Source organism: Muntiacus reevesi, chromosome 18 (genome assembly GCF_963930625.1).
Source record: "Muntiacus reevesi chromosome 18, mMunRee1.1, whole genome shotgun sequence".
Taxonomy (NCBI): Eukaryota; Metazoa; Chordata; class Mammalia; order Artiodactyla; family Cervidae; genus Muntiacus; species Muntiacus reevesi.
In genome coordinates this window covers 33,448,854-33,460,928 of record NC_089266.1, presented here as the reverse complement: position 1 = coordinate 33,460,928, position 12,075 = coordinate 33,448,854, and the positions used below count along the sequence as shown (strand labels likewise).

Here is a 12,075-nt window from a genome sequence, read left to right as displayed (position 1 = left end):
TTGTTCAGTCGCTAAGTCGTGCCCAACTCTTTGTGACCCCATGGACTGTAGATCTCCAGGCTTCTCTGCCCTTGGGATTTCCCAGGCAAGAATACTGGAGTGGGTTGCCATTTCCTTCTCCAGGAGATTTTCCCGACCCAGGGATCGAACCCGCGTCTCCTGCATTGGCAGGTGGAATTTTCACTGCTGAGCCCCCAGGGAGAAGTGAAGCATAGAGCTGCCATAACACCAAGCAAAGCTTCCTCTTGATGTTTATCCCAGAGAAATGAAATCTGTGTTCACACAAAAAGCAGCACATGGATGTTGATAAAAGCATTATTCACAACTGGCAAAAACTGGAAACAGCCCAACTGTGCTTTGGCGGGTGAATGGTCAAACAACCAGGGGTATGTGCGTACTGTGGAATCCGACTCAGTGATGCAAATGGACACGCTGTTGACTGACTTGGCAACACGGATGCATTTCAAACGCACTGGGCTTGTGTGTGCGATAAGTTGCGTCAGTTGTGTCTGACTCTTTGCGACCTTATGGAGCCTAGCCCTTGAGGCTCCTCTGTCCATGGGATTCTCCAGGCAAGAATATTGGAATGGAATGCCATTTCCTGCTCCAGGGAATCTTATGAACCCAGGGATGGAACAAACCCATGTCTCTTACACCTCCTGCATTGGCAGCTTGGTTCTTTACCACTAGCGCCACCTGGGAAGACACCCTTAGCATAAAGGAGGCCAATTTCAAAAGATTACCTGCCATATGAATCCATCCACCATACATCCTGCACCTCCATACACTTTACATTCCATAAATCCCAGAATAAGATATTCTGAAAAGACAAAGCCCTAGGGTCTGAGAACAGATCCGGGGTTGCCAGGCGTCAGGACAGGGGCCTCACCGCAGAGGAGGATCAGGGCTGCCTGCCTTCCCGGTCAGCTCTGTGGGGACCCTCAGTAACCCCAGTGCACTTCTCGCAGCTGACAGCACAGATCTCAGAGACGAGAGTCCAGCCCAGTGCAGCAGTTCATGGTGTGGCACAGGGTGCCCCATGGGTGTGGAGTGAGGGCCTGACGTGCCTTGCAGCAGGAGCGTGTTCCTGGTCCCCTGAGCTGGGACATGGCAGTGGACTGTAGCAGTGGGGGTAACGGTCCCAGGGGCCAGGACACTACCCCGGATATTAGCCTGTTTAGTTGGAAGCAACTTTAGTGCAAGTATAAACTTCTGGTCTTAGAGATGAGCTACCTAAGACTCAGAGAGAGCGAGGCACTAGCCCAGGGTCACAGCGCATTACTGGCAGGGCAGGATCAGACCTGGGTCTCTTGACATCCATCTGAAACCATTTGTGTGTCCTAAGCTGTTCGTATCTGGCTGACGACCCCAAGCAAGGACAGTCTGGCTTCTCCTCTGCGCCATCGGGCTACCATCCAACCCATGTGTTCATGAGAAACCTGATCTGGCCACCTTCTCAGGGCCTCGGGCTTCCTCCTAGTCTCACCTTCCTCTTCATGGAAAAACTCTTTGGTGGATTGTTTCCCAGGGCCAGGTTCTGCCTGCTGTGTGCAGATGATGACTTGCCGGGGAAGGGCCTGACCTCCTCTGAGCGGAGTGGCTGACATCCAGGGAAACGGGAGTCACCGAACCGGGCTTCCTGTAGGAGAAGACATTCTGACCCAGAGCCTGTTCTCGGAAGAATCCGGGAGGCTCTTACTTTGTCCCTTTAACCAGACCCCCTGCTAAGGAGAAGACTTCTCCTTGCTCACGTCCACATCCTCCCAGCTCAGCCTGCCCTCATCCGCTCCCTGCCCCCTGTGGTGCTGTGTGCGCCTGCGTGTCTGAGAGTTGTAGGAATCTATGTGTGTTTGTGTGTCTGGGTGTGTTTCGGGTTTTGGGGAATACAGCACAATCCCTTTGGCATTCTTTCTCTAAGGACCAGGGCCGGAGTCTCCTGTTTAACTGGTGGGCAGCTCAGACCCTCTTCCTGTGTGCATTGCTAGCTGGATTCTCTTGTCCAAGGTTGTAGAGAACCCACTGTGGGCTGCTGTCATTCATCAGTTCTCCCCACACCTTGAAGCTCATCCGTCTTTGCCCAGAGGATATAACTTAGCTTTCCTTAATCATGGGGTTTGAGGAAAAGTCTTTACTTTGGGGCCATTTAGCTGTGAGTTGAGAGTGAGTGCAATGCAAGTGTCTGTGTTGGGACTGCATTTGGCCTCACGTAAGGGATGCCACCTGGCCTTGGTTTCAACAGGGAAGGGTGTATTTCTCCTTGCAGAATGGGAAGTGCTGGGGGACGCACAGGAGATGGTGAAGGCCCTCGGTGATTTGCTCAAGAGATCAGGCCCTTTCTGTCTCCCCACTCCTGGCCTTCTCAGTATAGTATAGTCATGCTAATTTCACAGGCTGGTGCGAGGACCAGAAGGACAGCATGTGGGAGTGTGAACGTGCTCAGGGGTCCGAGTGGCAGGGCTGTGCTGCAGGAGGGCTCCACCTCTGAGGATGGTCCCCCCACCAAGGCAGTGACCTGAGTAACCTTCCACTTACCGCCACTCACCCCTCTGCCTGGACCCTCTGGGACCCTGCTGACTTCTCTTCCTATAACAGTGATTTGCATGAAGCACAGTCAGCCCGCTGCTTCTCTCAGACCAAGGGCCAGTTGCTCAGAGTCTTTGCAGGATCTTGAGCGAATGATTTGGAAACTGCACAGCAAAGAGCCCTCTCCTGTAACCAAAGGCTGGGCCTAAGGACGTGCCTGCTCCATGAAGCAGACGCACTGCCCTGCCATCACTGAGGATGGTCCTCAGCTCTGCCTACCTCAGCTGGCGCCCGGCTCCTCCCTGACAGCTCACCAACCCCAGGGGGCCGAGGGGTCCCCAGCTTTGAGGGGCCTCAGGTGAGGGCGATGCACTCTGCTCCCCCCAGATTCTGCTCTGGGCCAGCTCCTGCCTTGGTGGAGATGACTTGGGCCTGTGGGTGACTTGGCTTGGACCCTCCAGTGACCGTGCAACCTTTGGTGACCTCCTCCCGGCTGAGTCCAAGGCCCAGAAGTCACTGGCACGCAGCTGTGTTCCGTCAGCACGGAGGGAAGGATGTCTTGGCGTGGGTTTCAGGATTACCAGCAGGCTTGTGAAGCTGGCCAAGGGAGGTCAGCTGGCAGGAACCTGGGGAGTCCATATCCGCCTGGTGGTGCCCACGCCTGCACCAAGGCTCGGGACGCCAGGGGCCTGTGCTTGGCCCTTTGCTGTCACCAGGCCAGCTCAGAGAAGCCACTGTGGCCCATCGCCCTTCCTGTCATAGGGATGGATCTAAGGTCATTGGTCACTTCCAGCCATCCCCTCTTCATAGCATCATCCACAGTGTGCTTCCAGGCTGAGTGAAAGAAAAGAGGGAAGAAGAAGAAGAAAACAACATTGGAAAATTAACTTGAATTTAGGATGGATTTGACAGACGTTTCTAATAGAAGGTTTGCTGCTGTTCACAGGGGCGGGATTGGGACAGTTCCATTTCCTCCCCTAGGCCTTGTCCCCTGCCCTTCCCTCACCTGGCTTGGAGCACCCTGCCCCATGCCCCCTCCTCCCCTAGACCCGTACTCCCAGGGTTTCCAGAAGCTCTCACGTGTCCAGACACAACTTCAACAAGCAATTCCTCACATTCCTGTCCTTTCTGCACCCTCGCCCCTCTGCCTTCCTCTTCCTAATTCTCCTCCTGAGCCCCTCCTGGGCCTGAGGCTGGCCAGCTGGGAGAGGCCGGTCACCCGAGGCCTGGCACCCTCATGCTGAGCAGCACCGGCTGGGGAGGTGTTAGCGTAGCTCTTTGGGGAGCGCTGCTCTACTTATTCCCTCGGATACTTTATTCCCACTTGGAATAGAAACAGAGCAGCTCTGGCACCAAGTGAACTTGCTGCAGGTCGCCCTCCTGCAGACAACTCCTCACCCTCTCCAGGCTTGTCTTCCCTGGAGGGAAGGCCAGGGAGACCCTAGGGGAGTGGACGAGAGCACTGGCCTCCCTCCTGCCTCCCCTTCTCCGCCCACGCTGAGTCCACCACCTAGGTCCAGGGAGGCAGGTGTCCTGTGTTTGCAGATACCGCAGTTCTTGCTCAAGCCTCGTGGAAGTAATGGGCATCGAGTTCCCAGGTGACACTAGTGGTAAGGAACCTGCATGCTCCTGCAGGAGACGTGAGAGACGTGGATTCAATCCCTGGATTGGGAAGACCCCCTATAGAAGGGCATGGCAACCCACTCTAGTATGTTTGCCTGGAGAATCCCATGGACAAAGGAGCCTGCTGGGCTACAGTCCACGGGGCCACACAGAATCAGACAAACTGAGTACATATAACACGACACACTAGTCCTCTGTAGCCAAACACTGTAGATGGGGTGACTTAAACCACAGATACTTATCAGGACTTTGGAGGCAGAGAAGCCCAGGATGGAGGTGCCTGCTGATCTAGTGTCAGATGGAGGTTGCTTCCTGATTTTCTGACAACCACCTTCCTGCTGTGTGCTTGTACCGAGAGCTCTTTCTCTCTTCCTCTTCTTCTGAGGGCGCTGATCGCACCACGAGGGTCCCACCCACATGACCTCATCTACCTGATTACCTCCCAAGGGCTCTGCCTCCTAATGCCATCACATTGGGGGTTAGCTTTCAACATATGAATGTGCAGGGGGGACGCAGTCATTCAGTCCATAATAGGGGGCGTGTCCCCTTAAACTCCTCTGGTCATTTTGTCACTGGGTCCTGGAAATAGGGAGGGAACCTTGGGGTGCAGTGTGACGGGGTGGGCAACTGCAGCTCTTTAGCCCATTGCAAACCTGGAGGAGGGGTGTGGGGTGCAGCAGCCCTTGACCTGAGAACCAGGGCCTCGTGGCACTTCCCAGCTTGGCCTAGTCCTTTTCTGCAAGGCCCTGGGGGGGGTTCCTTCACCTCCAAGTCTTTAAATTTCATCAGGGCCTTTAACTGAAGGATAGTTGTGACTCTTCCTAGGGCTACAGTTAATGGGTTTTGTGATCCAGAAGCCTGATTCTCAGACTGCCTGCCTGCCAGTCTGGTTGGGTGGATAGAGCAGAGTGGGGGCAGCAGCCCTGGGGGGGACACTCCTTGCTGACTCCCTCTGAGCTGGCAAACCCCAGGGCTCCATCCGGCCCTAAACCCTGTCCCTCCCACTCAGAGGTCAGCAAGGATGCCTGGGCGCTAGGAGTTGGCTGGGGGCAGAGGAGCAAGAGGGCACAAAGCAGCCTGTCAAGGGCAGGTGTACCCCCAAATCTGACTCCTGCCGTCCCACTCAGCCACTGGCTGTGAGGTGTTCCTCCTGGGCCTTCAGAAGGGCACCCCAACTTGACTCCGCTGCCCGGACTGTCCTTTCTGATTGGGCCATTCTGATTTTCGTTTCCCGTCTCCAGGTAGGCAGGTGGTCAGTGATCAGAGCTTCTGGAATGTGTGTGGGTTGGCTCCCCACCCCCTGCTCAGCTCTTCCCCTAAGGTGGGGTCTTGGGGGGGGGACTGCACCTAGGTGGGGAGGGCCTCGGAGGAGGGTGGGCTCTGGTCACTCCCACCCTTTCACCGCCTCTGTTTTGTGTCCCCCACAGCCTGCGATTGCCACCCTGTGGGCGCTGCTGGCAAGACCTGCAACCAGACCACGGGCCAGTGTCCCTGCAAGGACGGCGTGACCGGCATCACCTGCAACCGCTGTGCCAAGGGCTACCAGCAGAGCCGCTCACCCATCGCCCCCTGCATAAGTACGCGGGGCGCCCCTCCTCCCGGTCATGCGGGGGCTCAGGGTCACCCATGTCTGGGGACCAGCGGGGGTAGCTCTCATTGAGGTGGATCTCTGCCCTCAGTGGGAACCTGTGTGAGACCCCCAAGCCTATGGGAGTCTCAGCAGAGCCAGCCTGTCCAAGGCTCTGTTCTGACAGTCTCTTGCTCCCAGAGTGGGGGTGCCAGGGGAAGCACATCCACCTCTTCCCGTATCCACCTTGGCCCTGGGCTTGGGCTGGGAGTGAGGTCTGGATCAGGGGCTGCTGCTGTGGGAATTCCATGCCCCTCTGCCCTGGCAGATTCGGAGCAGAAAGAACAGACTCTGGGCGGGGCACCCACGGCCTTTAGGAAGGATGGCAGCACCTCTGAGGATTCCAGAGGCCCCTGCAGGCTAGTGGTCAGCCCCTTAGTTGCTGGAACTTGGGGAGGGAACAGGAGTGGCTCAGCGCCTTGGCTCGGGAGAGCTTTAACATGTTAAAACCGCACAGGTGTCATGAGCAGAGGCTTAGCCCTGGTGGACGCCAGGGGTCTGGCTGAGCACTGGCCCCTGGCCTTAGCCTGTTTGATTCTGAATACAGGCCTGACCTGGACTCAGAAGGGAGGACGAAGGAGGAGCGAACCCCAGCCTCTGAGGCAGACCCTAGGCACAAGGCTGCCTCTCCAGAGCAGGGCTTAGCACACCCTGCCTGGGAATTTGGCTCACTGCCTGGTTTTGTGTGGCTGGCTGGGTTTTTTTTTAAAAAACCTTTTAAAAATGATTGAAACAAAAATTAAAAGATTACTAATTTACGACTTGTGAAAATGATATGAAAGGAAAAGTTCAGCGTCTGTAAATAAAGTTTAATGGGACCCAGCCGGGCTCACTTGTTCACGTGGCCTGTGGCCACTTTGGGGCTGTGACGTCAGAACCGAGTAGTGGCGACAGAGCCCCTGTGACCTGCAGGGCCCGAAACGTTTCCTAGCTGGTCCTTTGCTGGAGAAGTCGGCCCACCCCTGCTTTATGGTTTTCAGTGTCCTGTAGCTCTGGGTGGGCACCAGCTTCTCAGGTCAGATACCAGGGTCTTGGAACAAACAACCTGAAGCAGAGCATGAGGCTGGGGGCCAGGCAGCTGCTTGGAGTCCTTGGAGTGAACCCTTGGATCTTGCCAGGAATCCGCTCCCCCCCCCACACTGGGCCGGAGTCTTTGACATCCCACACCTCACCCACCTGACTTGAGTGTGGCCGCACGTCCAGGACACTCCTGGCTGCGTGGCTTCCAGCAGGTCTTATGACCAGGAGATATTGCCGTGGTAACAGAGGATAATGCAAATCTGAACCACGGGAAATTGAACCTGTGTTCATCCAGGGTGGAGCAGGTTGAGATGGTTTTCACGACGTCTAATTGTCCGGGTCTCACAGCTTGCGAGGATCTTTCTCTTCCAGCCCTCCCGAAAGCTGAACGTTTTTAGAAAGCTGGGAGGAGATCGGCCCCACCCTCCGAGCTTGTGATAACATAGGGGAAGCAAACGAGGTCTCCCTGTGAGGGGGTCAGGAGCTGTCGAGTTCCCAGAATGGCTGGAAGCAACATTTCAAATCCCTGAGGGGAAAGACCTGGAAGTGGAGCTGATGTTTCAGAATTAGGGATGGAAACCTTGGGAGATGGGAAAGCATCTCGCTTTCCAACACACTCTGTACCTTTTCCCTTCCTGTTGAAAAGGGTGGGCTGATGCTGGGGGTGAGCGTCACTGCCAACCACCTAGAAACCCGGGATCTCCCTCCTGGGATTTCTGTGAGCTCTTCCTGCCGGCACCAGGTTTCAGGTGTCCAGACAGGACCTTGGACGCTTGTGTCTGTTTGATCGCAGCTCTGGGAGCCATGGGGCCCTCTGCTCAGTCCCAGAGCCAGGCCTGAGGAGCGGGGCTCGGGCTGCCAGAGTGCCTCCATGGCCACTGGCCCCAGCCCCTTTCCTGGACTTGCAGGATTAGGCTGGGCTGTCTGGATTTCCCTCTGGAATGTTCCTGCTGGGACCAAGTAGCTCATGAAGACTCAGAGGGAACCCGGCTTTTTAATGAGCTGCTGTAACAGGGCACCTGTAGCTTGCTGTCGATGATAAAACAACTTGAGAGTGGACTTTCGGTTCCATATCGAGGGCCAGCCCTCTGCCTGTTCCTTCTGAAGGTGCAGAGCTGGCTTCTGCGGGTGACCCTCAGGTTTGCCCCCAGGCCTGAGTTTTCCATCTTGACAGTCCCCCAGGACCGAGGTGGCAGCTGATCTAAAGGCTGGGGGTCCAAGGGAGATCTTAACCCCTGGCAGTCAGGTGGTGGCCAAAACCAGCGGGGTTTGTGGAGGTGTCTGTGACCCCACATTCATATGGTCACTCAGCAGGGGAGGTGACTCCCTGCCACTCAGGGATTTTGGGTTCATGGTTTGGCCCCGGCTAGAAAGAGAAGCTGGAGCCGTGAAGTCTGGGTCTTTCCTAGAGACTGGCTGAAGCTCTTCACCTTTTCTGAGCCCAGGACTGGAGCTTGTAGGAACTCGTTGTTGTTCTCAGTAGGAGAGGAATGGTCCCAGTAGAGCACACTTCTGTCTGGCCCTGCGATCTTCCGCATTGTCAGTCTGTTCTCCCTGCCGAGAAAACACCTTAGCTCTTGAGGTGTGAGCCCATGGGAACCTAGGCCAGAGTGCAGGCCCCTCTCTGCATGTGGAAGACACCCCCTAGCACCCTCACACGCCACCCCTGCCATGGACACCTTCCCCAGCCACGAGTCAGAGTCTGTTGAGGATGAGGAAGGGGGACCTAAGGACCCCTCTCTGTCCCCGGCCCCGGCGAGTAGATGGCACACAGACAGCAGAGGGGGCAGGGTCCTGCCTTCCCCTCCTCCAGTCTCTGCCAGGTGGAGGGGCAGCTTCCAGCCTGGCCCCTACACCAGGCTTTCCCTTCCTACCTGACCGTCACCTCCCGAGGTGAAGAGTGGGACCAGGAGGGAGGGCCCGGGGATGTTGGAGGAATCTGCACTGTGCTCTTTCTTCTCTAAGGTCAAAAATAACGTGTTCTGACCTTGTTTCCCTTTCCCTCCATCCTGAACCCCATAAAGAGATCCCTGTGGCACCGCCGACCACTGCAGCCAGCAGCGTGGAGGAGCCCGAAGGTAAGCGGTCCCTTTGCTGCTTTCCTGCTCTTGCTGTGGGGTGTGCCGGGGGCTGGGGAGGCGGGGTTAGAGGGGCCAGACTCCTCTAAACCGCCACTGGGGCGCGGGCTGGTATCAGTGGTTCCCCTGGGCTGCACTGAGCAAGATGGAGCCACATGGCATTTTCTGCGATGATGTCCCTTCTAAGAATAAAGGGGAGGAGGCTTTATTAGTGCCTTGGGCTAGCTTCTCTTCCAAGCCTGGGACCCTCAAAGCCACGGTCCTCCTGCTCAGCCAGTGAGGGGAAGAAGCTGTCTTCCAAGCCAGGGGCCTGTAAATTCCTTCTTGCAGAGAGGGAAGGAGATGGGTGGTGGGGATGGAAAGGACGTTCTTAGAGCACTGGGGTCCACAAACAGAATGAGGAGGGTTGTGAATCGGGACTGGAAGAGACTCATGGTCTCATTGTCCCTTCCGTCTAACTGAAATCAAGAGTTTCCAAAAAGGAAAAAAAAAAAAAAAAGAACTTCCCTGGTGGTCCAGTGGTTTGGACTCTGCACTTGTACTGCAGGGGACATGGGTTCTGTCCCCGGATGGGAACTAAAATCTCGCATGCTGTGTGGCCCAAAAAAAAAAAAAGTTTCCTCCATTGCAAAGGTGGACCACAAACCACAGCCGGGTCAGCAACATCAGAGATTTGGCCACCTGCAGAAATCCCAGCCGTTTCCACATCATGTTAGAGTTGGTGCAGATATCATGAAATATTATTTATGCTTGCTAATTGCTTAAAAATGATGAAAGTTACCAGCCCCGCTGTGGGATCTTGATTTATAATCATTAATAAAGAAACACATACATTACGTCACTGTACCATAAATCTGGGGTTTTGAAAATATTTGGGTAAGTGTATTTCAGTATTGATTAGTTTCCTTTGTAGTCCTGTGGATTTTATTTCCTCATTTAGAAATATTACTATGAGAAAGGACCCATGGACATCACCAATCCTTGGTACAAGAAGGGTCACCCATTGCTGGCTTTGGGGACAGAGAGGACTCAGAGCCTGGCTGGAGGGGGCACTGGGTGGAAAGCAGGTCAGGCTGTACCCAGTGCTGTGGGCCTGGGGTCACATGGGGCTTTGTGTACTGGTACTTGGAATAGGGAGCTTTCCAGGTGGCTCAGTGGTAGAGAATTCGCCTGCCAGTGCAGGAGGCACAGGACGCATGGGTTCAGTCCCTGGGTCTGGAAGCTCCCCTTGAGAGGGAAATGGCAACCGACTCCAGTATTCTTGCCTGGGAAATCCCACGGACAGAGGAGCCTGGCAGGGCTCAAAAGAAGAGTTGGATATGACTTAGTGACTAAAACAACTTGGAGTAGGAGTGGGCATGGGCAGCAGGAATGGTGACAGTGGGGCCTCCGGGGGACATCAAAGTCAACTCGGGGGGCCCCCTTTGCTCCTCTCCTGGCTGGCCTGTGGGGGAGGCCTGGGTACCCATGTGGTCACCTGAATGCTTTAGAATAGACTGGATTGTTTGGAGCGTCGGCCAATCCCTGGGAACTTGAGAGAATGGATTCAGGACTTGGATATTCATAGTCACCAAATGGCCCTCAAAGAGGAAAGGACAGAAAATTTCAGGGAGTGCTTGAGGCCTCACTGGGGAGAACCAAACACATAGTGGACTTAGGTTGCTGGGTCTTCAGCACCTTTGGTTGAGTCTCAGGGACACTTACAGGAGAAATTGTGCTGGGAAGGGGCTGTAGGAAACAGCATCATGGGTGCCTGGGAGGGCACTCTTTGATAAAAAACAGATTCAGAGGGACAACCCCAGTTCATCCAGCTCCTGGGCTTCCCTGATAGTTCAGTTGGTAAAGAATTCTCCTGTGATGTAGGAGATTCCGGTTTGATTCCTGGGTCGGGAAGAGCCGCTGGAGAAGGGATAGGCTACCCACTCCAGTATTCTGGCCTGGAGAATTCCATGGACTATATAGTCCATGGGGTCACAAAGAGTCAGACACGACTCTTTGAGCAACTTTCCCTTTCAGAGCAGTTGAGAAGCGAGAAGACACTTTCAGGTCATGGAGTCCTGCTTCTTGCTTTTGCTGTGACATGAGCCCCAGCAAAGCTCGCCAGGATGAGCTCCTTGGGCTGAGAACAGCCCATCCAAGGTCAAGGCAGATCTTCATGGTCTCTCACTCTTATCTCTCACTTTTCTGGTCCTTGGAACCTTGACTTTAGGTTTCTCGCGGTGGTTTTTTACTTTTTCCTTCCAAATTAGAAATGTGCAAATGGAATAGAGGAGAAGCAAAAAGCAACTCATGAGATTTCTCTACAGGCCATGAGAAGCTGGTATAAAGCTCAACCAGACAAAAGATTCCTGGGCAACTAAGTTGTAGCATCTTCCTTTGAAAAAACTTTACCAATTCTCAGTTAAGTTTTCTCATTCCTTTTGGTTTTGTTACTGTTTATTTCCTTTCTTTCTTCTGGACCTTGGAAAACATAATTTCAGTGGAAGCAAATAGTCAACGAAACACCCTGAACAAAGTACTTCCTCCACCAAGGGGCTAGGTGAGCAGGTGTAATGCCTGTTGAGATGCTGGGTCCCTGGCCAGACCCGTTGTGACCTCCTCTGGGTCTCCGGATGCCCAGAATCTCTCATGCTCTCCCCGGGGAACTTGGGCCAGATCCGGATCATGGGCTCTGGGACTCTGGGGTCTGCCTCCACAAAGGCCTTGCTTGCCTCATCTCAGCAGGAGGGAAGTTATGGGCAGGAGGCCAGGGGGCCCCCTGGGAAGCGGGGCCTGGGAGCTCAGTCCATCCAAGCCTGTCGATTCTTGCAGTGTTTGAATAGGGAAGGCCTCCATGCTGGGCTGCCTGAGAAAAGCTTGTTTACTTTTGCCTGCGGAACGAAGGAGAATTAATAAAGCCGAGAATTTGTCCTGAAAGCTGATGGACATAACCTCACCCTGAACTCACCCATCCCCTTGAAGGGCCAGTTCTCTCCGGGAATGCTGTCCACCTGCTCGCTGAGCCAGCTGGGTACCCCATTTTGGGGGGAAGGGAGGCAAGTAACCGTGTGCCTGTGGGAGACCTGGGGCTGGGAGGGAGATAAAGACCACCCACTTCGAACCCACCGATTTGTAGTTGTAGAGACCTCTACCCCTGTGTCCCCTCACCATGCATCAGCTCCAAGGTATCGGTCCATGTGCATGTTTGGTTTGTAGAGGCCCCTG

General features: G+C 54.8%; 1 protein-coding gene across 4 annotated transcripts in view; it reads left to right on the top strand.

The window, feature by feature from the left end:
* The window catches only part of NTN1 (netrin 1), a 207,439-nt gene that overhangs the window by 142,322 nt on the left and 53,042 nt on the right, over positions 1–12,075 (top strand). For all 4 annotated transcript variants that reach the window (XM_065908777.1, XM_065908778.1, XM_065908779.1 and 1 more), the window contains 2 exons: positions 5,574–5,723; positions 8,818–8,871. In XM_065908777.1, the coding sequence (XP_065764849.1) occupies positions 5,574–5,723; positions 8,818–8,871 (204 nt within the window). The remainder of the gene's footprint in view (positions 1–5,573; positions 5,724–8,817; positions 8,872–12,075) is intronic.